This window comes from Emys orbicularis, chromosome 2 (assembly GCF_028017835.1).
Source record: "Emys orbicularis isolate rEmyOrb1 chromosome 2, rEmyOrb1.hap1, whole genome shotgun sequence".
Taxonomy (NCBI): domain Eukaryota; kingdom Metazoa; phylum Chordata; order Testudines; family Emydidae; genus Emys; species Emys orbicularis.
This window is the reverse complement of record NC_088684.1, coordinates 231,122,953-231,150,696: the sequence shown is the minus strand read 5'-3', so window position 1 is coordinate 231,150,696 and position 27,744 is coordinate 231,122,953. Positions and strand designations below refer to the sequence as shown.

Sequence of the window (27,744 nt, the reverse complement as noted above, 5' to 3'; positions counted from 1 at the left end):
TTTTGCTTTAAAAAATAATAATAATAAAAAAGGACCGTAAGTGAGGGCATCAGCTGATCAGTGTTCTCAGGGCTGGTCTACACCCAGCCGCTAGTTCGGCGGCTGGGGATCGAAGTTCTGGGTTCGACTTATCGCGTCTGGTCTGGACGCGATAAGTCGAACCAGGAAGTGCTCGCCGTCGACTGCGGTACTCCAGCTCAGCGAGAGGAGTACCGCGGAGTCGACGGGGGAGCCTGCCTGCCGCGTGTGGACCGCGTCTGAACCGCGGTAAGTTCGAACTAAGGTATGTCGAATTCAGCTACGTTATTAACGTAGCTGAATTTGCGTACCTTAGTTCGACTTGGGGGGTTAGTGTAGACCAAGCCTCAGTGCCACAATATTTGACTACATAGTTATTTCCTCAATATTGTTTTGTGCTCCTCTCACAGCACTGGTGGAATCTAGATTAGCTGGTGTGCAGATAAATTATTTCCCTTCTGATGGAAACTTCCATCAAAAATATTCCAGAAAAAGTATGTTCTGCTTTGATTTAAAAAAGCAGCAGCAGCAGACAAAGTTCCCTATACTCTGCTCTAGTTTCCTAACTTGGAGCTCAGTTCTGCAAAGCTTCACTCACACGAGTAATCCCTACTCACACAAGTAGTCCTGGTGACCCTCAGTGAGAGTAACAGTTTCTTATATTATTAAGAAGATTGCAGGACCAGGCCCTGAAGCACCCCATCATGTAATGCGCAATGTCTACCGCTGTTTCTCATGGAGAGCTTGTAACAACACAGAAGCCTCTTTTGAACGTTCTCCTTTCATTCTCTTTTGCAGTAGGATCAATGTACTGATTTAATATTTTGTAAACACAGCCTTTAGTTCAGTAGCCCTCATGACCATTTCTCTGGGCTCCTTTGTGACTTGTGGCTTATTATCAGTGCACTTGGAATACTGTAGCATCCATGCTTCTTTTGAGGTGGCTGCTCTGAGTGTCAGAGGCAGAACTCTTAAGGAGGAAATTAGAAAAAAAAGTCAATACAGTTTGCAAGATTAACACACTGTGTGTCATCTCCACATTGTCTTTTTGACTCAGGCAAGAATGTACCATCCTGCGTACTGTAGAGCATATCACACCAGCGAGGAAACAGGCAGCACTTTGTTTATTAAGGGCTCAGTTGTGGATTTGCCACAACACCTGGGCATGGAGCAAGAAGTGGTTGCACCGCCCCAGGAGCGGCCCAGAAAAACAGATTGTGACTCAGAGAGGCATGATTTGCCTTCTGGTTCATCTCCTCCTCCTCCAAGGCCTGCACCGGCCTTATAGCTGAACCAAAGTATGCCCCTCGACAGATGAGCAGGTGGAGCCAGGGCTCCCCCACTTACCCACCCCGCCTGCCCATCCCATACACTTGCATGGGGGCTGCAGAAGGAGATGCAGCAGACCCATGGGGGCTGTTCTCCCTCCCATGCATCTACCCACAGTATGGCTATCTAGTGCAGGGGGCTAGCAAAGCATTTTTTGCTCCTTTATTCCCCTGCACAGGCATGCAGGATGAGCCACAGCCTGGCCTTTACTTTCAGCAACTCTTGAGAGCTCCCCACACAGCTAAAATTGAATTGATGCAACAACAACAACAACAACAAAAACTGAAGATTTGTCTATAAATATTTATTCTTTCCTAGCCCCCAAGTCCTTTTGTTAGCAAACAAAGTTAGTCATGTTTTGTGGAGGTTTCAGTTCAAATCATTCAATAATCTCATTCTAAAAAGGCATGTTGAAAATGCTGCCACAGCTAAACAACACTTTCCCTTCCCTTACTATCTAATTCTGGTTTAGTGATATTTACTGTACTGTAAATGCCCAACTTACTGTACAATGCACATGGCTTACTGAGCGACTAAGCAGCTAAAATCCTACATTCCATGGAGATCCCCTGATCCTCTCTACATCTTACATTTGGTTTTCGATTGTTATCAATGTAAATATTTTGTTAAAACTAGCAACATATTTTCAGCCATCAGGAGCCTCCATGTTAGCCAGAGGTACGTCAGCCTTAGCAAGAAATGTTCTTTAAGTTAGTTGACACAATGTCCTGTACAATAGATCTTTTAAAAAGAAAGGGGGAGGGGGAAATGAATAAAATGAATTGCTTTTGAACTCTTGGACTGCATTGGGGCATGGGGAAGGAACGGAGCATCAAGGTCCATTACTTTGAGAACAGTTCAACTTGTTTGATTTTGCTGCTATTTGTCCTTTAAGTAGGGGGGAGGGGAAAATTTGTGTCCTATAGTATTGTGCCCTGAATCAGATCAGTTTTCAGCATCCTTTGTTAGACACTGAATCTAGTGTGGCTTCATATGATCAAGCCTGTTAAGAGAATGCATTTACTGTGCACCTGCCTGTTATACATCCTGTGTTTGTAGTGAATCCTATTAAACAAATACCTGACAAAGGCATCAGCATGGTGATAAAGCAACCTAGTGGATGAATACGATTTCAAATACAATAAACAACAAATACTGATCTGCCCTAGACGTACATATGAACTGGATTAGCTTGGTTCTCCTTCTTTAAGTGAATTAGTTTAAACAATCCTATGAGAAACGCCTGTATTTCCATTAGGTACTATGTCTGTCCTTAAGATGACATGTAATATTTTAAAAGTAATGTATACTAATATGTAGATATTTTAAGATGTACACTATATCATCATAATCCTGTCGTTTGAGTGTCACATCCACAATGTTATGTAAAAATATAGCTTATATAATGGGATTTTTATCAGTGCAGTGGCATCAATGCAAATGCTAAAGCATTATGAGGAAGCTGACCTCTCTGACCTTGATTCAGTCACGCTGGATATCAGAGAGGAACTATTTAATGTTTACGTTGAGGGTTCATAGCTACGTAAGTGTTTTTAAAAAAAATTTCCAAAGTTAGTTACTGGATTATGATTTTCTCTGTCAATGTAACAGATAAATTTGAACTCATTTGAAGCTGAAGTACTGAAATATAACATGCTGAGTGTTTAGGACAAAAGCCTTAAAGTGATGTGTTGATGCCCTAAGCTTTCTTTCCTAAGGGCCTTATCCTGCTCCCATTGAAATCTATCCCTCTGAGGAGATCACTGTTATCCTCATTGAATGGGAGCAAGAACAGGTCTTAAACGAGTGTTAACGTGATTCCCTGAAGTAGATGCTGAAGATATTTGGGACAGGTATAACATTCCTCTGGATCTAAGCCCCTAATGTCTGCTGGGGCTAGATACATGCATCAAATTGTACGTCCTGTCCTAAAACACTAAATGTCTGATTAAGAGCCGATCCACTGGAGAAGATTTTTTTGGGTTCAAAGCTCTGATTTCTGATCTGGCAGTGAACAGGATATATTAATTGAAGGATGCACAGAATAGCACCAGACAACACCTCTGGGCTGAGCAATATCAATGCAGCATGTTTAGAACTGCCTGCTGATCAGTTAACAGTGCCACTCAGTTGTGCTTTCAGTTGGAAAAGAGGGTGAGAGTGGCAACTGCTTATTTAGCAAGAGGAGCCTCAGTGGAAACAATAACTAACTACCAAGGCTTCTAAATCAGATAGGAGGGAGAGAGTTATGCTGCCAATTACGTGGAAAAGAAAGGGAAGAGAAGTACATTCAGGATAGAAACAGTTACGTCATGTCACGTTTGAAAAGCTGATTTTGCAGGTTACAGAACTTGTTAAATGCCCTAAGTAGGGCACTATATGAAATTACACAGTCTGATCTTACTGATGGTTGGCCATCTGTCCCTGCGGGCTTTCATATCAGGAGAGCATAATTTTTACTGAGAGCATGTAAACTATGTAGTGGTATTGTTTTAACTCAGTAAATTAGATGAACCCCCTAGGATGTCTAAGGGATTGGGGTGTGGGTAGAGCCAAAGGAAGAAACGACTTCATAAATTAACAAAAGTAAGTCTGTTTAGATCATTTAATTTGCTATTGTCTTTGGGTTCAAGTGTGGAAAAGAATGGGCATAAAGGCAGAAACAAAGGGTGGCAGGGCGACTCAGCCGGGGGCGGGGAGGAGAAAGGGGACAGTGGGGGGAGTTTGGTGGGCCTCAAGTGCGTCTTGAGGGAGCCCGGCCGGGGCAGGCCCTGGCCTGGCTGATCACACCACTCCCAAGGGATCGGAGCGAATCCTGGCCCTGGGACCAGCCCCGGCTGTGCTGCCGGCTCAGCCTTGCAGACACAGTCACCTCCCAGCAGGGCCAGTGAGTGCGGCCAGGAGGCAGGGCCAGGGGGAGTGGGTCTCTTGGGGGTTTTGGGGGGGGGAAGATCTGTGTGCTGGGGCCCTAGGGAGTGGGGGTTCTGTGGGGGGTGCTGGGCAGTTGTGATGGAGCTGTGGGCAGGGGAGGCGCTGGGCAGGGGTGGTGTTGTGCAGGGCGCTGTGCATTTGTGTGGAGGGAGCTGGGGGGGGGCGCTGGTCATAGCGGGTCCAGGGCAGCTCTGGCCATAGGGAGTATGGGGGAGTTGGGCGGGGGGGCTGTGTGGCACAACCCCCCGAGGGGAAGAGTCACGTTGGCAGCAAAAGGCCGGGCAGGCCATTGTGCATCTGGCAACTGCCGGTTTGTAAATAGTGCCCTCGCACTGGGCTGGGTGGAGCGGGGCCGCCCCTGCTATGCCCCATTGCCCCTGGCTGGCCCCTTGCTCTGGGGACTGACCCCTCCCCCCCTGCGCGCCATGGTCCACTGCCCGCATGGGGCCCACTAATATGTTTGACGCCGGACCCACAAAATGTTAATCCGGCCCTGGCTATTACTGGTCAGTTTCAGAAGCAACTCTCCTGGTAATATTGTCCACCCCTGTAGTACCTTCCCTCTGAGCATGTCAAGCACGTTACAGACACTAGAGAATGAAGCCTCACAATATCCCTGTGAGGTGGATAACTATTATCCTCATTGTACTGATAGAGAAACAGAAATGAAAAGATTGTGACCTGCCCAAGGTCATTCAGAAGGCTGTGGCAGAGATGGGATTAGATTCCCTGTACTGGGCTTTAACCACATGTTATCCTTTCTCCCAAAAATATATACTACAGAAACTAGAGTGGGGGAACAGCTGGACTAGTGCCACTTAGGCCCCAGACCTGCTATCCGATCTGTGCAGGATGCACCCCTTGCATCTCTGCAGAGCTCCGTTGTCTTCCATGAGCCTCTGCACAGGCTAAAGGTCTCCCCTTGTGATCAGATTGAATGGCTGGGGACTTCGTTTCCAATTTTTACTGAATGTGATCTAATTGCTCACTGCTAAGTGGACCCCAACAAAATGCATGCCACAGAAATGCTATTAATCTTTGGAGTGCTACTAGGTTTTTCACTTGCACAGGATATGAAAAAAGAGATTTTAGCCCTGCAAGATTAAACAATCATCAGGGTTTAAAGGGTTTAATCCATTGGTGTTCAGACCAGAATGGCTCATAAGTCTCCAGGTCTGAGTGTAATTGGATGCAGCATCAGAGCCATTTTTTTTTTAAACATGCTACCAACTAGAAGTGATCTTTCCTTTGAAATTTGTTGTGGCATGAGGCCGTAAAGCTGTCTCCCTGCCTGTATTTCTTCAGTCTCTCGCTGGATACCATTGCTGGGGGGGGAGGGGGAGTTTTGTTCAGTACATGAATTCCGACTATTGTTTCAGGCACACGTCTGCCTTAAGAAATAGCACAAAACAGGCCGTTACTTATTCAGATGCAGAAGCTCCTTCCATCACACAAGACGGCCCATTCAAGTCACATGCCAGAGGTCTCCGCAGAATGGGCTGCAGCTGCTTCAAATCTGCTGTCTAACATTAGAAGCAGTTGGACAAACCTGAGTACAGTAAGCCTCCCAGCCTCAGAGGAAGACAGGGAAAAGATCTGGGATCCAAGCATTATGTTCTCTGAGGATCTGTGGCTTGAAAATGAGAAAAATTGTGCTGTTGTTCACAAGTCTAAGCGAGGAAGGAAACGTCAAGAGCTGCTGGCAGTGGCATTGGGGGTTAAGGCGGGAGTAAAGGGGGCACTATTATGGCAACCTCTGAAACTCTTTGCCTATTCACAGATCACCTCTTTGGTCAGAAGAGCAGCTTTAACTCAAAACGACAACCATTTCAACTATGAAAAAGCACACAATTTTAAGGTAAGAACAGGTTTGGAATGCTTCTGGTTTAAAGATGTGTTTGTTTTCCCTGTGTAAAGTTTTGCACTGAGATTATATATTTCCATGTAACTCTTTATGCCACATCCAAGAGGAGTATTTCAGAAAGTAGTTTTCTTCCTGTGTTAAGATCCATTGGTTGTATAATTCTTAACACATGTTGACAGGGCTATTTAATATGGATAACAATCTCTCTCTCTCAGAGCACAAGCAAAGTCAAGAATCTACTGGATCCTGCCAAATGACAGATTTATATTTGAGCTCCTTAGACCCAGATGTATTATATTTGTTTCATGGAAATGATACTTCAGATTGGTCATCTTAATCTTAAAATGTGTCAATTTTGATAATAAAAATCTGACTTCTGAAAATCTAGATTTTTATAGTGTGGTGGTGTTAGTGCCGTTTTAACAATACACATTTGTGCTATTTCTGTTTGCACGAAGTTATGAAAGCCCCAGTACCTACTAACAATAAAACAAAGTGCTGTGGTGGTATTGTCTGATATCTTTTGTTCATGCACCGTATGCCAAGGAAATGCTCTTGGAGTCCCACTGAGCTATTGGATATAGGTTTGTGCTTGCTTGTGAGACTAAAATGAATAGCTATACAAACTCAAGGATGCTTAAACAGATTGTCTTGTTGCTAGCTTATAGATACAAAATCAGATTCTTTTTTCAATCACAGCGTCTGGAATGCTGTGCGCGCTGGGGAAGTGACTCAGTCTTTGAAACTAAGCTCCCAGTCATCTTGCTCTAACATCTTTTGCCAGAAGGACTGAGTTAGTTCCAGAGTGTGCCAATCCCCAGTTATCATGGTCAGAGCTGTCAAAAAGTGGTTTGATGGTAATTGGGAGTGGATACAAAGTGTCTGAGGGGAATGAAAAGGAGATAAACAAGAGAAGAGAGACATGCATTATACTCCCTTAATTCCTCTATTTTCTTAATGCTCCCTGGGGATGATAATCTAGGTCATTGTCAGAATAATTTGACTCATTATCAGAAATAGTATTTTATCATGCTGACTTCTGGACTTTTAATAAAAGGGAAATTAATGTTAATTAAAATTATTTAGCAAGTATGCTTTTCTCTTTGTTCATCTATTAGGCTTTTCCCTTAAGAAATTAAATGTCTGTGCTGTGGTTGGAATTTATCAATAATTCAGTATTCACGAGTAAAACTTTATAGTCAACATTTTATACTCCTTGCCATTCCCCCTCCTTAACACAGCACCCACATAAAAGTCAATATTTATCTCACTCCTAAATACTGAAAGAAATAAGAGAAATATTCTATTCTTTTTTCTTGAATAAAGAATCTTTTATGCTTTCTGGTTTTAGCCTCATTATCATTTAAATATGAAAACTGTTTTAGGTTAACTAGAAATATTTTCTCATGACTGGGACTTTTTTCCCACTTTGACCTATACATTCTTTCCTTTCCTCTTCAAAATTCCCCTTGTTTTGGCTTTGATTTATAACTGGAAATGTGCCCAGCAACATTGGATTTTCACAATCTAGCTGTTATATACCCTTTATTACTTTCTGTTTGAAAAGAGTTAAGTTTAGCTGGTAAATCACATTATTTTTAAATATTTAAATGCATTGCTTGAAAACAAATTTTGGATAATTATGTTAATCTATAAACAAAATATTAAGGCTGTCAAGCAATTAAAAAAAATATTGTGATTAATTGTGCTGTTAAACAATAATAGAATAACATTTATTTAAATATTTTTTGATGTTTTCTACATTTTCAAATATATTGATTTCAATTACAATACAGAATACAAAGTGTACAGTGCTCACTTTATATCTATTTTTGATTACAAATATTCACACTGTAAAAAACAAAAGAAATAATATTTTTCAATTCACCTAATACAAGTACTGTACTGCAATGTCTTTATTATGAAAGTTGAACTTACAAATGTAGAATTATATACAAAAAACTGCATTCAAAAATAAAACAATGTATAACTTTAGAGCCTACAAGTCCTCTGAGTCCTACTTCAGATAAACAAGTTTGGTTACAATTTGCAGGAGACAATGCTGCCCGCTTCTTGTTTACAATGTCACCTGAAAGTGAGAACAGGCGTTAGCATGGCACTGTTGTAGCTGGCGTCACAAAACATTTATGTGCCACGTGTGTTAAAGATTAAGATGTGCCTTCCTGCTTCAACCACCATTCCAGAGGACATAGGCACCAACTTTCCCCGGCGTGGGTGGGTGCTCACACCCACGGCCCCACCCCAACTCCACCCTTTCCCCGCCCCTGCCCCACCCCATCCCAACCCCTTTCCCAAGGTCCCTGCCCCAACTCCGCCCTCTCCCTGCCCCATTGAACCCCTTCCCCAAATCCCCGCCCCAGCCCTGCCTCTTCCCCGATCGCGCTGCATTTCCCCCTCCTCCCCGCTCCCTCCCAGCCGCATAAACAGCTGTTTCGCGGCGCAAGCGCTAGGAGTTAGGGGGAAGAAGCGGGCACGCGGCATGCTCAGGGGCGGAGCGGAGGCAGAGGTGAGCTGGGCGGGTGGGGAGCTGCCGGTGGGTGCTGAGCACCCACCAATTTTTCCCCATGGGTGCTCCAGGCTCGGAGCACCCACGGAGTCAGCACCTATGCCAGAGGACATGAGTCCATGCTGATGATGTGTTCTGCTTGATAATGATCCAAAGCAGAACAGACCGACGCATACTCATTTTCATCAGATGCCACCAGCAGAAGGTTGATTTTGTTTTTTGGTGGTTCGGGTTCTGTAGTTTCCATATCTGAGTGTTGCTCTTTTAAGACTTTTGAAAACATGCTCCACACCTCGTCCCTCTCAGATTTTGGACGGCACTTCAGATTCTTAAACCTTGGGTCGGGTGCTGTAGCTATCTTTAGAAATCTCACATTGGTACCTTCTTTGCGTTTTGTCAGATGTGAAAGTGTTCTTAAAACAAACGTGCTGGGTCATCATCCAAGACTGCTATAACATGAAATATATGGCAGAATGCAGGTAGAACAGAACAGGAGACATACAATCGTGCCCCAAAGAGTTCAGTCACAAATTTAATTAATGCATTATTTTTTTAATGAGCATCATCAGCATGGAAGCATGTCCTCTGGAATGGTGGCCGACACATGAAGGGGCATACGAATGTTTAGCATATCTGGGACGTAAATACCTTGCAACACCAGCTACAAAAGTACCCTATGAACGCCTGTTCTCACTTTCAGGTGAGACTGTAAATAAGAAGCAGGCACCAGTATATCCCATAAATGTAAACAAACTTGTTTATCTTAGCGATCGGCTGAACAAGAAGTAGGACTGAGTGGACTAATAGGCTCTAAAGTTTTACGTTGTTTTGTTTCTGAGTGCAGTTATGTAACAAAAATAATCAACATTTGTAAGTTACGCTTTCACGATAAAGAGATTGCACTACAGTGCTTGTATGAGGTGACTTGAAAAATACAATTTCTTTTATCATTTTTACAGTGCAAATATTTGTAATCAAAAATAATAATATAAAGTGAGCACTGTACACTTTGTATTCTGTGTTGTAACAGAAATCAATATATTTGAAAATGTAGAAAACATCCAAAAATATTTAATAAATTTCAATTGGTATTCTATCGTATAACAGTGCAATTAATCATGATTAATTTTTTTAATCACAATTAATTTTTTTGAATTACTCGTGTGAATTAACTGAAATTAATCGACAGCCCTACAAAATATGAATTTTAAGAAAGAAACATTTTTAAAATAAAATGTAACCTAGAAAGCTAGGTCACTCTGAAGTGTTACATTTACTTAACAACACAAATATTACCCATCGCTCAAAAATCTACAGTCTTCTATAGGATGATACTAAGATGCACATAGTGGCTAAAAAAAATCGTGAACAATGTGCTAATAGTGGAATATTTAAATTAAACAGTCAACCACTTTAAGTTTTAAAAAGAGAAAATTGTTGGAGGGTTTTTGAAACTTAAGTCCTAGTTGTCATAGACATGTACACAATACTAATATGGGGCTGTGGAACCTAAGTAAAATATAATGGGCTATTTCATAGGGATGCAAAGAGGTGTTTTGCCCTTTTTTATTTTACTGAACACTTAAAATGTATTGTACTATATCTTCTGCTGTATATGGACAGGGATTTCATGACAGAGTCCCTCAGAATGTTTGGCATGCGTTATTGTCAATAAATGCACACTAAAAAAATCTTTACCTTGGCACATTTGAACCTCTTGGGATGATGAGTCTTTAAAAAAAAAAAAAAAAAAGGCTACATATTTGGTATAACTGATTGAAACATTGTGTAACAGAGTAAAACTGGCAGAAAGGGAAGAAGCAGAAAAAAGAGATGGGTACAAAATTCAGAGCCAGATCTAGACCGCCTTGTGCCCTTTTAAAAAGGCACACCTGAGACACTGCTATGGATCCATCTTTTCTGATTTTGACTCTTCGTCTCCCAAAGTTCAAGGTGTTCAAGCCAAATAATTAACTAAAAGGATCTAGGATGTGTTTTGCATGTTTAATACCCATTTTGAATTTTAAATCGCTATATGGGTGGGTTGGTATAAAAGTTACAGCCTGTCGTGCACTTTGTATTTGAATAATATTGTGAGGAAGGTCATGCCAGATGCTAGTGGAGATATGTGTATGTATAGTGGTGGAGGGAGTGGAAAAGAGCAAAACCAGACTTTCTGTCTTTGCCCCATCAAAGTAACTGCACGAGCAAGGGGATCGCTCCTTCTTAGTGGCCTTGGAGAGGCACAATTGACCCTGCACAGGCTGGGGAAAATTTTGAACCAAGACCCTGCCCTCCTACTCATAGGCCAGCAAAACTGGCCTGCTGTGGGGAGCACGCTGCACTATACAGAAGGATGGTTTAGTATGCACATCCTTCCTTTGCTCCCTGCAGCTCCTCAAGGGATCGCAGGCACAATCTCTTCCAGAACTTGCCCTGGAGCAGTGCAGCTTTGTAATGCCACAGTGTGGAGCAGTGTAAAAAGCAGACCATCTAACCCTGTGTTAGGGCAAACTGTTGAAGTCCTTCCCATGACCATTCTTTTTGGTCCTAAACTATGACAGCAAACGTCCTATATTTTTTGGAAATGGCTGAACAGTTCACATTGTATCAGACTAGTGTTCAGAAACTGAAATTAAAAATGGAGTAGATTCATTAGCTGGCACATCTGGGAGTGGAGAGGACTTATATATCAGTAAAGAAAGTAAGTCCTTGAGGCCAGGTCTTGATGGACAAAAAGGTGCTTTCTTCAATTGTATTAGCTCATTTGAGTTAGCTTAACGTAACTGGAAAGTTCCCTTAACTCTCATTAAGGTCCTGATCCTGCAAACACTCATACAAGTGGTTAACTTCACTACCTTGAGTAGTCCCATTAACTTCAACAGCACTACTCATGGTAGTAAAGTTAAGCAGGTACGTAAATATTTGCAGAATCGAAGCCTAAGGGCATGGCTACACTGGAGTTGGAGGTGTAACTTCCAATTTGGGTAGACATATGGATGCTAGTTTTGATCAAGCTAGCATGTTAAAAATTGAAGTGTCTCTGCAGCGGCATGAATGGCAGGAGTGCAATCCTACCCTGAAACTTGGGTACTTATTTGAGCAACTAGCCCATCTTGCTGCCCATATCACCATGGCTATGCTGCTATATTTAGCACGCTAGCTCATTCAAAGCTAGTGCACGTATGTCTACGCAAGCTGGAAATTACACCTCCAGCTCCACTATACTCTAAAGACACAGGCTAGCACCTTTTAGAATGTTTCCACTCCTTGTGATATAGACTCAGGAGGGAGTTAACTCAATTGAGCTAACATAACTGAAGAAAACGTTCGTTTTGTCCATTGAGACGTGGCCTGAGCTAGTCGAGTCACAGCAAACGTGGAATGGCATATACTCTAGAGTTACCTTTTACAAAACAAGATCTCACTTTTTATAACAGAAATTAACATAGGACCAGATTCTGCCCTCACTTCTTATTAGACTACACAGTCTTCTGCATTTCCCATTACCACAGATTTCAAGTGGTATCGTGCCCGATTCTACATTGATAGTAATGTTTGTTGAACCCTGTGCCAGCACAGAGTTCCAGGAACATCAATGGGGACCAAAGGAGATGCCTCGGGACAACAGCATGCAGTTTATTGTAGTATCAGGGCCCAATGCAGGACAGAATTTGGCCCATTATTATTGTAGAACCTTAGAAGTGACCTCAGTGTTCATTGCAACATATAAAATTTAGTGTTTTTTCCCCATGAGTCTGTTTTTTTTTTTTTTTAAATTATGCCTTTGTGAGAAGTAGTATTTTCATTGTCCCAAAACAAAACTGGTAATGGATTCAATTCTGTTCCCACTGAAGCCAATGGGAGTTCTGACATTGATTTCAAAGGGATTCAGTTCACGCCCCAGAGCTGAGGTAAAGTGTTCCTACTTTCAACTGAAAGTCTGAAAATCTCTTCTTCTCTTTTTGATACGAAAGAAAAAAAAGCTTCAAAACCAGGTCAGATAACCAAAAAATTATCTGAAAGCAGCTCTGCATATTTCATATGAAGAGCACACATGTCTTCCCAAGGCAGTTCTTCATTTGCTGCTGTAGTGTTGTTATTAATGGATTCACTCTCTGTGGCTTTGGTGAAATCACTTAACTTTTCTGCCTTATTTTCCTCATCTGTGAAATAGAGAGAATACCTACTTCAGTGATATTGCAACTATTAATGACTGTGTAAAGCTTTGTACACATGCAGATTCTCTTTGTACACAGAGAAAGATGGAAGGGACATTAAAGAGACAGTATGGAAGCAATGGTAGTAGAGAGGTGAAAGTAAAGGAAACAGAGAAGAGCATCACTAATGAAGACAAAATGTAATATGTGTGTGTGAGAGAGAGAGAGGATTAATATGAAGAAGAAACTACTTTTCAGTGAAAGCACTGGAGAGAGAGAGAATAATACAAAGAAAGGAGATATAAATACGGAAAATGAAAGGAGATGGCATGGAGATGAATAGAGAGAGTCAGACAGTGGGAGAGGGGAAAAGAAGAAACTAAAGAAGGGAATAAGAGGAAAACACATTTTTAGACTAACATTTTGTTGAACTATCTCACAGACAACTCATATCTCTGGACAGTAAGTTTGGAGCAAAGGGATGGCATTTTGAGCACTTACGCAATATTAATACTACGGAGTCCCCTGCATTCTACAGCTAAATAGTGGTGGGAAAAGACAAGAAAAAAGTTTACCAGAATGTACATCAGACCCCTTCATTATTGGGGTGAATAGGGGATATTGACCCCAAAACCTCAGCTAACATCGAGAATTGCCCCTTGCTGTTTCTTTTTAAAGGTTGGCAGTATGCAAGGACACCAGCACAAGCAGCTCAACACTAACTCAACAGTCCAAAAATTTGAAAGGGGGCGGGAGGACTCAAAAAGTTATCTTGATGATTCATCAAAAAGCCTATGCCCAATTCAGTAGATAGTGGTGTGATCATAGGGACGTGGGTACAAGACAAAAAATATCATCCTATCTCAAAATACTATGACTGCCTCGGAACCCTTGCACAGTATAAAATAGCTCCGGGATCAGTTCTGCAGTCGTTTCTTAGGCAAAACTCTCATTTACTGTGACCAAAGTCTTACTTTCAGCATCCGCCTTAAGAGTCAGTCTGAGCTGAAGTGTTATTTTTAAGAATACAGACCCTTCTTTTTTATTGACATTGAAAGTAATGGTCAGCCAAACTGAAGACACAGTTCAGATATGTATCTTAAATTACATTAATGTTTATCCAAACTTCCTGAAATTTCATCTAGAAACCTCAAAAGATCATGCTTTTTACTTGTGAGACAGCAGTATTTCTCTGTTTCAGCTAGACCAGAAATGCTGCAAGACCAGCCTTTCTCATGTAATTTCAGCCAAAACATGGAGATGTGAAAGTAACATGAAATAAATAAATTTAACTGACATTTTGGGGCATCAAAATCAATGGTAGATGAGGATGCTCAGCAACTCTCAGGTTTGGGTCCTCGCTGAAAATAATAATGACCACTTCCCATTTGTGCAAGAGATACTGAGAATCTAAAGTTTAGCGATATCCCTCAAACAGACAATTTCACGCTTGTAGTTAAATGTAAGTGCAGACCCACACATTACATAGTTACACATCTAAAATTGGTAGCATTGCAGTCATAGATAATTGTGTCTGCAATTTTGTACCTACAACATTATGTTGGAGGCCACATTTTAAAATTTAAGCCTAAAACTCAAAGGGCAAGATTCTCAGCTGATGTAAATCAGTGTCAATGAAGTTATGCTATTTGCACCAGCTGGGGATCCAGCTTTAAATGCATGTTAACTGATCCCTGTAAGACAACCTATGAATTGAACAAGAAGTGACAGAAACACATACATAATAATTTGAGTTGGTCAAATGTTCCAGTTTAAGCATTTTAGTACCAAAAGAGATGGAAAAATTAGCATTGCTTTAAGCTAAATAGCGATTGCTTTACAGCTGCAATTAGTTACATAATTATTGACTACATGGATAATTAGGAGTAATTTGTTGTCAAGCTATGCTAAGTGAAAATGTAGTTTTTAATCATCAAACTAGAAAGATAGTAAGATATTTAAAAATACTTCATTTTGCAAAGGAATAGCAATGTTGTTATCAATTAATACAAACTCGTTTCAGAAAAAAGTAAAGTGAAACAGGAAAATGGGGGGAAAAGCATTAGTTTGGTTTATTAATTAATACATGTTTTCCAAGACAAATGGATGGAAATATTTGAGTATGTTTGTAGCTGTTCATAGAATCATAGAATATCAGGGTTGGAAGGGACCTCAGGAGGTCATCTAGTCCAATCCCCTGTTCAAAGCAGGACCAATTCCCAACTAAAACAAGTTCTGTTACCACTGAACTTGAGAGCAAATGGTGCAATACCATTGAAGCCTTTAGTTACACAAGGGATTGATTTTTAGGGTGACCAGACAGCAAATGTGAAAAATCGGGACGGGGGTGGAGGGTAATAGGAGCCTATATAAGAAAAAGACCCAAAAATCAGGACTGTCCCTATAAAATCGGGACATCTGGTCACCCTGATTGATTTGGCCAAGACAGTTAGTAAAATCTATAAGGTATGTTGTGTTTTTGTGCAATTTTGTTTGGTATTATTTTCAGACTAATACCTCTGATTTCATAATAACATGACAAATCTTTTCATTGCATGAGCTGTGATTTCCTGATGCAATACACTAATGCAAAATGCAATAATGCTGTAAGTGATGCTGTAGACATAGCAGGGCCATGATATTAGCAAGCTGTCTGTTTGCTTGAAAATTGTGTATCGTTTATTTGGAAAAGGGCAATAACTGCACTTTTCCCATCTAAATATACTTTATTAAAAATTAAAGTAAGAAACTTTTTCCCCAGCCAGTAGTGACCTTTCAACAAAGTACCCAGGGGATTTTAAAAAAAAAAAAAAAAAAGAAAGAAAGAAAGTAAAGGGTTAGTCAACAGAGAGGAAGCTTTAGCAGCCTCAGTGTGCACAATTTATGTTTTGTTAAATAAAGTCTCTAGGCAGATCTAGCCCATGCTGTGTCCATTTACACAGGACTATACTTGACTATTTACCATGCTGTTCAATGAAAATTAAGTGCACACTGTACCAGACCAATTGCAAAGGGCTCGAAAGGTGCCAGTGTTAATTTTGCACTAGATAGCCATATTTTAAATAACAAAAAGATCCCCCATTATAGGTTCTTTAAAATGCAGTTGGTGAAGCAAGTGTTTTGTGCAAAAGGCAGCTGAGGAAACTGTCTTCTGTCTGCTCTTTTCATGCCATTTTCCCCTTATTGTACTGATATGTGGATTGTAGTAAAATGAGACTGAGTGTGACTTTATTGAATAAGGATCTATTTTGTTTGTTTGTTTTTTGGTCTATGTGAGATCAGTTTAGTTATTGAGGTGGTTTGGTAGGGGGAGTAGTTTGCCTATGACTGTAATTGATTCAGTCGTGCAAAAGCAGATGATTGCCCAACTTTTGCCTAGAATGTCTAAACAAATTGTTCATTACTCCTTTTGATTCCCTTGGCTTTTGCTTTATTATTCTTTTTTTTAAATGGTGCAAATGCCCACATGACGGAGCCATGCCATAATCCTATTGTACGAATACCTATGCGATATTCAAAATATTAGAACTTTGAAGCTGCATGGGGGGGGCAAATTTTGCCCTCAGTACCCTAGTCAAGACCCCCTGAAATCAATAATAGTTGTGAAAGCATATTGGAAAGCAGAATTTGGCCACAGCATGAGAGCGGAGAGAATTCAGTGGAAGAAAATATCTCCCTCTCTTTCCAATGGTCTGTTGCAGAGTGGGTGAATCTCTGAAGCTTTCTGATTTTATTTTAGCTAGTCCAGTAAAAGGAATGACTACAACTCCTTGGATTATTTGTTTTATTTTTGACTATTTTGATAGTGGACTAAACCCAGTTACCACTTCTGCATCGGCACTGAACTAAATGTAGGTGATACAAAAGATACACATCAACTGGCACACAAAAAATGTTTTAAAAGTAATTTGTTTCTATGCCATACAGTATCCAGTTCTGTGTTATGATAGGCCTATTGTGAGATAAGAGAACATAAAGATCAAAGCACATTTATTTTCCCAGGATTTATTTCATACAGACTTTGGAAAGACGTGTGTACTGTATGCTGAAAACTTACTCCTACTGAGTCCTTTGTTGTTTATCTCTTTCACTTGTTCCATCTGTCAGACCATCTGCCTCCTGATGACCCCATTTTTTTGATTGTATTACAGGTCTACACATTCCGAGGTCCACACTGGTGTGAATACTGTGCCAATTTCATGTGGGGGCTCATCGCTCAGGGAGTCAGGTGTTCAGGTAGCTTTACACATTTAATTTATCTTGGTTCTTTCTTCTGAAAAATAAAAGGGTAAGCTCCGTGAGGGAGGAATGGGGGACAATTTCATAAAATGTAACAAGAAATTGCTATCTAATTAGTCCAAAGGCTGAATTTGCTGTAGTTTAGCCCTTTTCAAGAAGTGCTGAGCACTAGGTACACATTTTAACAACAACCAATAAGGAATGGGAGTTGCACAGAAATCAGGATCCAGTCCCAGTGTTTGCAAGGGAGAATAAGGGGGGAGAGGGAGGGAGATCTTTCCACTTTTCATATTTGAAGAACAGAGAAATTAGCAGCACCAGTTTTGGGGGTTTTTTTAAACTTATCCTGCTTGTTTCTGGACTCCTGTAGGGAGGACAAAGGACTTAGAAATATTGTCCTGTTTATTTTTCCTGCTTAGTTGGCTTAGAAGTAGAGGCATCTCTCCATGGACATCTTTATAACAGTACGTTGGCAATGTGTATGCCCCAGTATTTTGGTTTAGGATTTTCATCAGCATCCTGTAAATCATCTTTCTTATGGTAGTGCCAGGCTTTGGTTTATATGTTTTTACATCTTAAGAAACAAGATCTGAAGATGGCACAAAGCCAGCCTCAGCTAGACTTCATAATTCATCTTTTTGCCACTCACTCTTGAAAAATGTCCTCCTCTGGGGAAAGATGATCACCTTTGACCAATAAAAATACCATATGTTGCTACAAACCTCAAAATATCCTACCTCGTGGAAAAGAAAAAATGTTACCCTCATTTCCAAAAGAATTAATTTCCTGGTTTTTCTTTTTCTTTGTTAACCTTTTAATAGGTTTTAAATTTTATTTTTTTTCCATTTGTTTGCTACATTGCTACAATAAACCAAGAACCATTACTCCATGATTTTGTTTGATGCAGGAATGGAAAAAAATGTTGATGCATCACATGCAAATTTTGGTAACTACATTCTGCTAATCAAAATTCTCCTTCCACTTTCAGTTGAAGATAGCGCTCCCTCTCACTTCCTGTCCTAACCTTATGGGAGTTACAGTGCACCGATTAACAGCAGCCACTTGCAACCCCACATCAGACTGTATCTGAGGGGTGGGTGAAGTGACGCCACATAAAATTTGTATAGCAATTTGAGGGTCCTTTAAGATAAAAGTTGATTTATAAATTTAAAGTATCAATACATGCATGGCCCACTTATTGTACTTTACTACTTCATCTTCTCTACCTACAGATGGGTCAGAGGCAAGACAAAGAGTATAAAAATGAAATTAAAAAAGGAAAATGAATAACCATTACTGATCAGGCTATTTAATCCTCAGTGTAAATGGGTAAAAATTGACCGTGTGGATCTAATGAATATTGTTGGATTTGTTCCCCTAATTTAAAATATCTAACCTATGAAAAGGCTTATTTATTTAGTATGAAGCTTAACACTTTCCCGCATTAAATTACCAACATTTAACTCTAAGTAGACAAACAAGTTTTTTTTTAACCTCAGATGAAATGTTTTGCAAGAACATTGAAAACAATAAAGGGAGTATCCTAAATGCAGCTGGCCAGATTTACTTAGATTTCACTGAACAATAATGCATTATGCAGTAGTTTCTGTCTGAAGAGACCAAATAAACTAAACTGATTCCATTAAACTTATAGAAGGTTTGATTTTTTTTTTTTTTTTTGGTGACAATTTGATTTTGTTTGATTGACATTTTGTGGAACGTAATATTGAGATCTGTTTCAAGTAGTTCAGAGAGTTGTTTAAAATTTTAGTAGTTCAGCCAGTAATCAATATGCAAAAGGTATATTTGCCTTACCAGTGATAATTTCAGGAATGTTAAGGAGGAGAATGATTATAGCATAAGGGCCTTGGTTAATAACAAGCACACTTTTGCTTTGCTCCTCTACACACACTATCAGTGAGAAGCAGAACTGGAAATGCTTTGCAGTAGAAAGCAAACTTCTGTGAAAAGTACATTGGAGTGTAGTCCTTGTTCCTGACCCTGTTTTTTTCCTAACACGCTTTGGGGCTGATGCAAGATAATCATCTTCTGGGCTCTTCTCACTAACTTTTTTCAGGGATCCTCCATCCTCTTCACAATCTCAGCATTGCAGTGACCCTCTCGTCCGGGTGTTGGATGTCACCAAGTCCTGTCAATGTTATTGAGTGAGTCAGCCACAGGAGTCACTAGAGAGCGATGTGAAGTGGTTTTGTGTTTGTTCTGGTTTTGTCTGAGGGATGAGGATTTTCCTGTTTGTTTGTATAGGCTCATGAAACCATTATTTAGCAAAACCTATCAATGGAATCGTTAATTCTGGCAAAACTTTATTCACAGACTGTGGGTTGAATGTACACAAACAGTGTTCCAAATATGTGCCCAATGACTGTCAACCAGACCTCAAGAGGATCAAGAGAGTCTACTGCTGTGACCTCACTACACTAGTGAAGGCCCACAACACACAGAGACCTATGGTTGTGGATATATGCATTCGAGAAATAGAAGCAAGAGGTTTGCATGATTTTCTTTGTTTGACTAGAGTGGAATGTCACTAGATCTATAATATTACATTAATTGTGATCAAGGAGTAGCAGATACACACAAAAATTAAATCAACTTTGAATTGCATGTTAAGTTGGGAGAAAAAATAGGCCCAAGTAAATGGAAGAGTGGACAGAAGTAGTTTTTTTAGTAAAAATTCTATTGTTTTGCATTGGCTAGTAAAGTACAGTTCTGTCATTTCCGAATGCAAATTATTTAAATTGCTTTTTAAAAAATATATTAGATATCTCTTCTAGAATGAAAACTATTCATGTCATACTTTTTAAAAGGGCAAACTTTAAACTCATTTATGTGTCTTTTCACTTGGTTCATTTACCTTTGGCAGATATATGGACAATATTTTTCATTTCAAAGCAATCAGAGTTTAAATTCCGTGAAAGTTATGAATAGTTTTAATTTTAAACTATTTCAGAACATCATATGCGAGAGAACACAAAAGAAAGGAAATGGCTCATACAAAACGTGAAAGAGGAGTGCAACATTTTGTGACCTGTGGCAAGCCTCTCTTCTAGTGAAATTCACATTACATTCTGTTTCTGACTGATGAATGACATAGCCAAGCAACATGTCACAGCCAAAAAGCCAGCTTGTGATTTGTCTTTTACTGCACTGACATGCATTCCACATTTACAAATTACAATAACACCAAGTACAAAATGATTACAAGCTAATGATCATGTATATGTTATTGGTGGCTTGCATGTGAGTTGTGCCACCTGATAAGCCATGTTTTTTTAATTTTTGACATGATTGTAATCTGCATGGTAACACACTGCTGCCAGACATGGGGATTTCAAATCAGTGTAGGGAATTTAGCCACACATCTTCCATTAAAATTAATAGAAGATCTGCAGCTAAATCCTCTGTACTGCTCTGCAAATCTCAGCCAGGATTATATCATCACTGCAAGAACAAGTGGAGAGAGAGGATGGGTTTGAGAGAGAACAGTTTTACTGAAACATAAGTATCTATGATAGCAAAGGACACATTAGAAAGCTATATTGCATTTGATATATAAATATTCTTTCTTTTACAAATGTCAATTAAGACTAAATTGGTTGTCCTCTTTCATTATCAATACCTTAACAGCTGTAAGAACCTTAAAAATCCCTCCTGTTGGGATATTGGTTTTGGTCATGATACAGGCTCAGTAGCTAAGAAAGGCTAGTGTCTGTTTGTTGGGTGATCATATGGGCATGGTCACAATAAGGAACTGGTGAGTTAAAACAAATAACAGCCATGTAAGCCACTTTGACTAGTTGTATCTGCTGTCTTGGACCACCCTTCTTTCCTGTAGGGATGGGAACAGTGCAAGAAGATTTGTGGAGGCTAGCAGCAAACAGATCTCCAGTCAGGCAAAGAACAGTGGGAGGGATGTGTTGTGCGAAAGAACAGTGCATGCTGCACGTACCAGTTAAGATTGACAGCAAAATCAGAGAGCAAAAAGGGTCACAAGAAGGTAGAGTTAATTGCTGGCATCGCTATAGGTAATTAAAAACACAGACATAGGGAAGGCAGAATTTAAAGCTATAGTAATTACAGACCGAAAAAAAAGAGACCAAATAAGAAGTGATCACACCATGAGCTGCCAGTATAGGCAAATTGCAGTATTTTGTAGCTGATATTGGTATTCCCTACCAAACTAATAAAACCAGAAAATGTAACCAACTTGTAGTCTTTAAAAATTACCTTAATTCTTCTTTAAAATATTCAGAAGTTTAACATTAAAATTATTGCTCGTGTCACATTTCATATATGGGATTATTAACATAACATAAAATAACTGTGACTAGATTTGACAAGATTGAATATTTGTTGATACATATCTGTTGATAGCAGAAATAAAGCTAAATCAGATGTTTACCTTGCAGGTTTAAAGTCAGAGGGCCTTTACAGAGTCTCGGGGTTCACTGAACACATTGAAGATGTCAAAATGGCTTTTGATCGAGGTACAGTGTGTTTTAATATTAGATGGGTTTTCAGCTGAACTTTTGGTTTAAAGAGAGACTGTTCTCAATGATATCTGGGTGCTCAAATACCATGGAGAGGAAACTGGTCTATAAGCAGAAGCCCAAAATGTTACCTATCTTTTTTTTCTGATGTTATTATTTTTTACCAATATCTGTAACACTTTTCACATGAATAAAATCATATTTCATAGTTGGAATAAAGTAGATAAACACACAACAAATAAATGTAGCTAGGGAGGTGAAAGGTTCAGATGACTGGTGATGGGCTAGAGCCTTTCACCTCTAGGTCACCACTCCAGACATTCAGGAATGTCCCTGTCTGAAAGGCATCTAGCACATAGTGGATGCTACAATAATAAATAATAATAAACAATAATGATCTTTGTCCAGGAAGGTAGACTGCAGTTGTCATTGTGCTGAATGTTATACTCTGTGCTAAAATGGTCAAAGTGCAGTTGTCTTAATAGGCAAGCGGATTTACATCTTATATGGGAATTCACAACAATGGTCCAAAAAACCTCTGCAAAATGTTTAGCTAATTTTATATAAAGAATGCTTTCTTAAAAACTCACAGGATTCTGCAAACCACATAGGCCCCACCACTTAGCTAACATCACTGTGTCTGTCTGTCTGTATGTGTGTGTCATAGGGAGACAAGGTGGGTGAAGTAATATCTTTTTTTGGACCAACTTCTCTCGGTGAGAGAGACAAGCTTTTGAGCTTACACAGAGCTCTTCTTCAGGTCTTCAGCTCTGTGTAAGCTCGAAAGCTTGTCTCTCTCACCAATAGAAGTTGGTCTAATGAAAGATATTACCTCACCCACCTTGTGCCTCTAATATCCTGGGACCTACAACAACACTGCATACAATGTGTGTGTAATTCACAGGCTACTTCTGTGTTTGCATGCTTCCCTGGGTACTTGTCTGTGTACTGAATTGCACGTGTATACCATACCTGTGCTGAGTGTTCACATATGCTGAATGGGGAACAGGTACATGCTGTGCACAGGGCATATACCTGTGTTCATTCTGCCTCTTTTTTGTCCGCCACGGTAGTGCTAACGTTTCAGGGGCAGTAACCCAGAGTCCTGTGCATCACAGGAGACACTCCGTGAACCGCCTTGCTACGTGTTGCTGGTACTGTACTCCGCCTTCACACATTTGGCAATGGCAGCTCCCTCTCGCTTCTACCAAACTGTGTTGGAGACATGGAGATATGGTTCTGCTCTTCCTCACTGGACAAATGTTCCTGCGGTGCAGTACTGGATACTGGACAGAATCAACCCACACAAATTTGAGTCAGCAAAGACAGCTTACTGAGTGGGGGGAGAGGGGGATGAAATCCAGTAGGATCCCAAGAAACAGGTGTGTTGAGTGCTGGAAGTGCAATGGTATGCCCATGGGAGGGCCACCGCTTCTGGTCCTGGAGAACTGTCATGGTGTGGTGGGATCACTTTGTTTTGGAAAGCTGGGCTGATTATTAGTGGCTGCAGCACTTCAGAATGAGGAGGCAGACCTTCATGGAATTGCACAAGAAGCTTGCACCAACTCTCCAATGCCAAATCACTTGATTTCGGAAACCCATACCCCAGTGCAAAAGTGGGTGGATATCACCCTTTGGAAGCTGGTAACACCTGACAGCTACAGGTCAGTTGCAGACCAATTCAGGGTTGGGAAGTCAGCTGTCAAGGCAGTGGTTGTACAGGTTTGCCAGGGTATCAACACTGTGATCTACCCATGAATGGTTGCCAGAGCCAAAATCCCTGAAATGGTAGGGGGGTTTTCAGAGGGTGGGGTTGCCAAACTGTGCAGGAGCATCAATGGAACACATATCCCAATACTTTGCCCACCCAAAGGGGCCAGTGACTACATGAACCACAAAGGTCACTATTCACTGGTTCTCCAAAGCTTAGTGGACTACAAGGGTCAGTTCGTGAACGCGAACGCTGGGCACATAGGAAAGGTCCATGACACCAATGTGCTTAGAAGGTCAGGGCTGTACCACAGAGAGGAAGAAAGGACTTTATTCTCCTGAAACTATGTGATTCTATATGGTATTTCTGTGCTGACGTTTTTTCTGGGGACCCCACAAACTCACTCCTACCTGTGGCTCATGGAACGTCAACCTGACATCACCAACCCCAGAAAAAGAAAGTTCACCTACAGACTCGGTAGCTGCAGGATAGTGTTGGTGGCATGCACCTTTGGGTGCCTGAAAGCCCCTTGGTGATGCCTGCAGACCTGTCCGGCTAGTTTTGTGGCCAGCACATTTCAGTTTATCGTGGCATGCTGTGCTTTGCACAATGTGTGTGAGGCTAAGGGGGAATACTTCTGCAGCAAGTGGGCACAGGACACCTCTGTTGTTCAAAGCCTGTACAGGCAGCCAGATCCTTCCCCTGTGTGCACAGCTCCTGGTTCCCGGCGAGCCAGGGAAATTAGCGATGCTGTGTGCTCATACGTCATGGAACACTGGGGAGCCAGAAGATTCTGCCAAGTGATGTTAATGTGACCCTCTGGTGCGACTGGAAAAGCTCAACAGACCATTGCCATATACTTACATTGTGAGATACCTCAGTGGGTTTCAGTCCCCTGCAGTTGATGTTACTGTACTAACTGAAAGCAAACAACTGAGGAACAGCCCTCAAGGTTAATACCTTGGGCCGTGGTTTTGTGAGGTGAGCTTTAATGCAATTTAAAGGCATCATCGAGCAATGTGTTTGTTATATGTTAACTGCTGCATTTGGGGTTGCTGTATGGGGTGTACTTAAGCATTGTTAATGTTATTTTTAAAAAGTTCTGCAATATTTAGGGAGGGAATTCACACATTCCTTGCACAAAAAATGTTTTCCTATCAGCTGTTATGCATGAGTACTCCCATGATTTCTAGTGGTAACTATTTGGTGTGGGGAGGGGTCTTAAATGCACTGCTCAATGTCCTATATTTTCACTGCTAATTTATTTTTGTTTCTTTTGTCTGTATTATCAATTATAACAAAGCCATAAAGACGACTCAGGTGACTCCTCTTCTGTTTTTTATTGTGGCGCTTTTGGACAGTGACAGTTGTTTCACAGTTTACTTCACTGTAATGAACCCTGGTTGTTTTGTTTCTTTGTTCAACATTAGGAAATTTATGGCTGGTGAGGGCCAGGGGCGCAGGAGGGACAGAATTCATTGCGTTGCTTTGGCCCCACACTTGTAGAAATCACAGGCAAGTGCTGGGAATCCTGCTGACTCCTCCCTAATGTGTGGAAAACTTGTTAACCATACTCAGAAAGCAAGGTGCACACACAAGTGATGTGAACTGTAACTTTTATGGACAAACATAGAGCTAAAACAGTTCGTAACAAGATCAAATACACAACAACAACAGGTCAGATTCCCTCAAAGGTGCTCAAACATTAATTGCTTCAAATATGTCTCCTCGCCCTTCCCCTCTCCCTGACAAGGGAGGAATGGCTTCAAAATATTGGAGGGTGTGGGTGGAGGGGGACAAATGGGGATGTCTTCAGTGTGGGATTTGGGGACTGTACACAAGCTGGTCTACCGGAACTGGATCAGGCTCATCGTTCCCCTCCTGAATGCTCTAGGGGGTTCCCCTCCCAAGGGGTTTCAGGTGCCTGCGGAGGAGGATGTGCCAGGCATTGAGCATGTTCCTTCCTGTCAGGGGTGGTGGTGGGATTCACTGCCTCAGCAGCAGCCTGGCAGGCCACTGGAGGAGGACTAGGAGAAGGAGGGGCTGCTGTTTGTTCATGCAGAGGAGCAGGTGCTACAGCGGTAGGTAGGGCCTAGAAGCATGCCGCCAGCGACTGGACTATGGATTTTCTGAGTGCATGATCCTGTTCCCTCTGCACATATTCCCTTTGCCTGTGCAACTCTCCATTTTCAGGAAAGCCTTAACTGTGCCTAAGAGCCCAATCCTTCCTTGCTCTAAGAAACTTGAACTGCTCATGACTTCCATCTATGCTAATGAACAGGTCTTTCTGTGTCTTTCTCTGCGAGCTCTGTGGTGCCACTTCTGCCTTTCCACTGGAATGGCTTCTTTGTTGGCATCGGAATGTCCTGCCAAGTCAAAGACAAGGGTAACATTATATTGCATTTTTCCTTGGAAAGTAACTAAATCCCCCCACATCATGCAATTGTGCTATGGAAGCCACAACACTGATACATTTTAGAATCCCAGGAATGCAGCTGTTACAACCCCCTTCCTTCAGACTACTTTTGCAGCCCATTAGGAAGGAGCTGAGATTAAAAAAATAGTAAGATGCCTGCAGTACTGTTGTTAAAGTGTTATAAAGTTTACAGTGCATGGATGGACCGCTTGAGGTGGCGTTTGGTTCCTTCAAGGGTAATGTTACCAAGTCACCTTTCTGTTCTTTAAAGGCTGGCCATCACTTGGAGAACATAGCAGTTTTTAAGAGACTGGAATGGAAAAGAGTAGTGGCTTTCCAGTCCTGTGGAGGACACCTGGCCACCTATGCCAGAGAGATGTTTCTGATAATGGTGACCCATCTACGTATTACTGAGTGGTGGGGTTTAGTGAGCTACAAAGTTGGACCAAGCCCATTTGCCCTGCTATTAAACATGAAGAACCATCTTGAATTTCTGCTACACCAAAAATTTGCTGAATTATGCTTACAGGACTGGGTGGCAATTCAAGAGAAAATGGACTGTATTCTGTGCTAGCAGATGGAGTTGCTATGGAAGAGGAACAGAGAACCACAGAAAACATCCACCCACCCCTTAATCGCCTCTGCGTCACAAGAAAGTCCAGCCCCTGTGTCTAGTGAACAGCATTGAAAGGGACAGAGAAACAGAGAGTGACTCCAGAAGTGTATTTTCTTCCCTAAACTTTTGGATTAACACCACAAGTCAATCACCTCTCTGCTGCTAAGGGGCCTGGAATTTGTGCAACCACTGGAGTGGATGCTTCATTCACCCTTGCTTCTCCTGGCTTCTGCAGAGCGGCTCAGCATGGGGAGAGGCTAAACACCAGGGAGTGGGAATGGTACAAAGCATCTGAAGTGGTCACAGGGAGAATGGACTGCTCTGACATTCCTCGGACAACCAAATAGTTCCCTTTGTCTTCCTGGACATAGGCAGGCCTGCACACAAGGAACTAAGCACCCCTACCCCCCTTCCATTTGGCTCCCATTCATAAGAGGAAGGAAAGATGGGATATTGGGTGGGAGAGGAATGATGTTGGGTCATTGCACAACCATACGTGTCATGAAACTGTTCTTTCCCCACTTGGGGCCTTTTAGCATTCAGCCTCCCCCCTTCTTCCCTCTCCCCCCTCCCCCCCGTTTTGAGCAGCACAGGGACTATTGCTGTCAGTGATGGCCAAGAAATGCTCAGACACAAGGGCACAGGGACTGCTCGTTAATAACCTGTTATGGCTTCTGCTAAATGCTTTATAGTGGTTCTTGGGATTTTGATAAAATCATTGGTTTAAAGCTGTGCTGCTCCGGGACCATGTTGGGGTGGGGTGGAGGGCTGGGCTGAGGCATGTATCACCAGAGCAAGAGGGGATATTATCAGAAAGGGTGGGAGTCTGTTGTAAAACTTACCAATGTCAGATTCTGGGGTCCTCAGGCTTCTTGGTGGAGGGGCCTCTTCAACCAGGACTGCCCGGTAGAGGTGCAGAATCACATGCTCCTCTTCCTCTGTCTCTCTTGGGGCTTCCTCTGGGAATTCCTCTGAGGTCTCCGCTACCTCCTCACCCTGCCCATCATCAGTCCCAACTGATGATGAGGCCAGCAGGATTGAGGAGGGGCTTATGAGTCAGTTCAGGCTCTGTACTTGCAATCCTGGAGAGCTCCCAGTCCAGCTCATCGTAGCATGGGTATGTGCTAGGTCCACTCCTGGAGCAATTGCTGGAGTCCTTCACCCTCCAGTACAAGAGCCTGGTGTGCTTCATGTGCACCCAGCACTGGGATGAAATCCAGTGAATGGCAGCCATCTCCAGCCTCTGTGAAATCTCCTGGTACAGGTGAGTGTTCCTGCCAGCTGGTGAAGGTGTGAAGGACAGTCTTCTCAGAGCACGCGATGAGCACCCAGGTGTGCTCCAGAGACCAGGCAGTTGCTCTCGAACCATGATCACCTATACTGATCAATCGATTTTAGCAGAAAACTGTTCTATGGGAGTCA

General features: G+C 41.5%; 1 protein-coding gene across 1 annotated transcript in view; it reads left to right on the top strand.

Moving 5' to 3' along the window:
- CHN2 (chimerin 2) overlaps positions 1-27,744 on the top strand; it is a 215,555-nt gene that overhangs the window by 170,613 nt on the left and 17,198 nt on the right. Inside the window, exons 7-10 of the mRNA XM_065400226.1 lie at positions 6,059-6,136; positions 16,981-17,065; positions 19,403-19,576; positions 21,499-21,576. Coding sequence (XP_065256298.1) covers positions 6,059-6,136; positions 16,981-17,065; positions 19,403-19,576; positions 21,499-21,576 — 415 coding nt within the window. The remainder of the gene's footprint in view (positions 1-6,058; positions 6,137-16,980; positions 17,066-19,402; positions 19,577-21,498; positions 21,577-27,744) is intronic.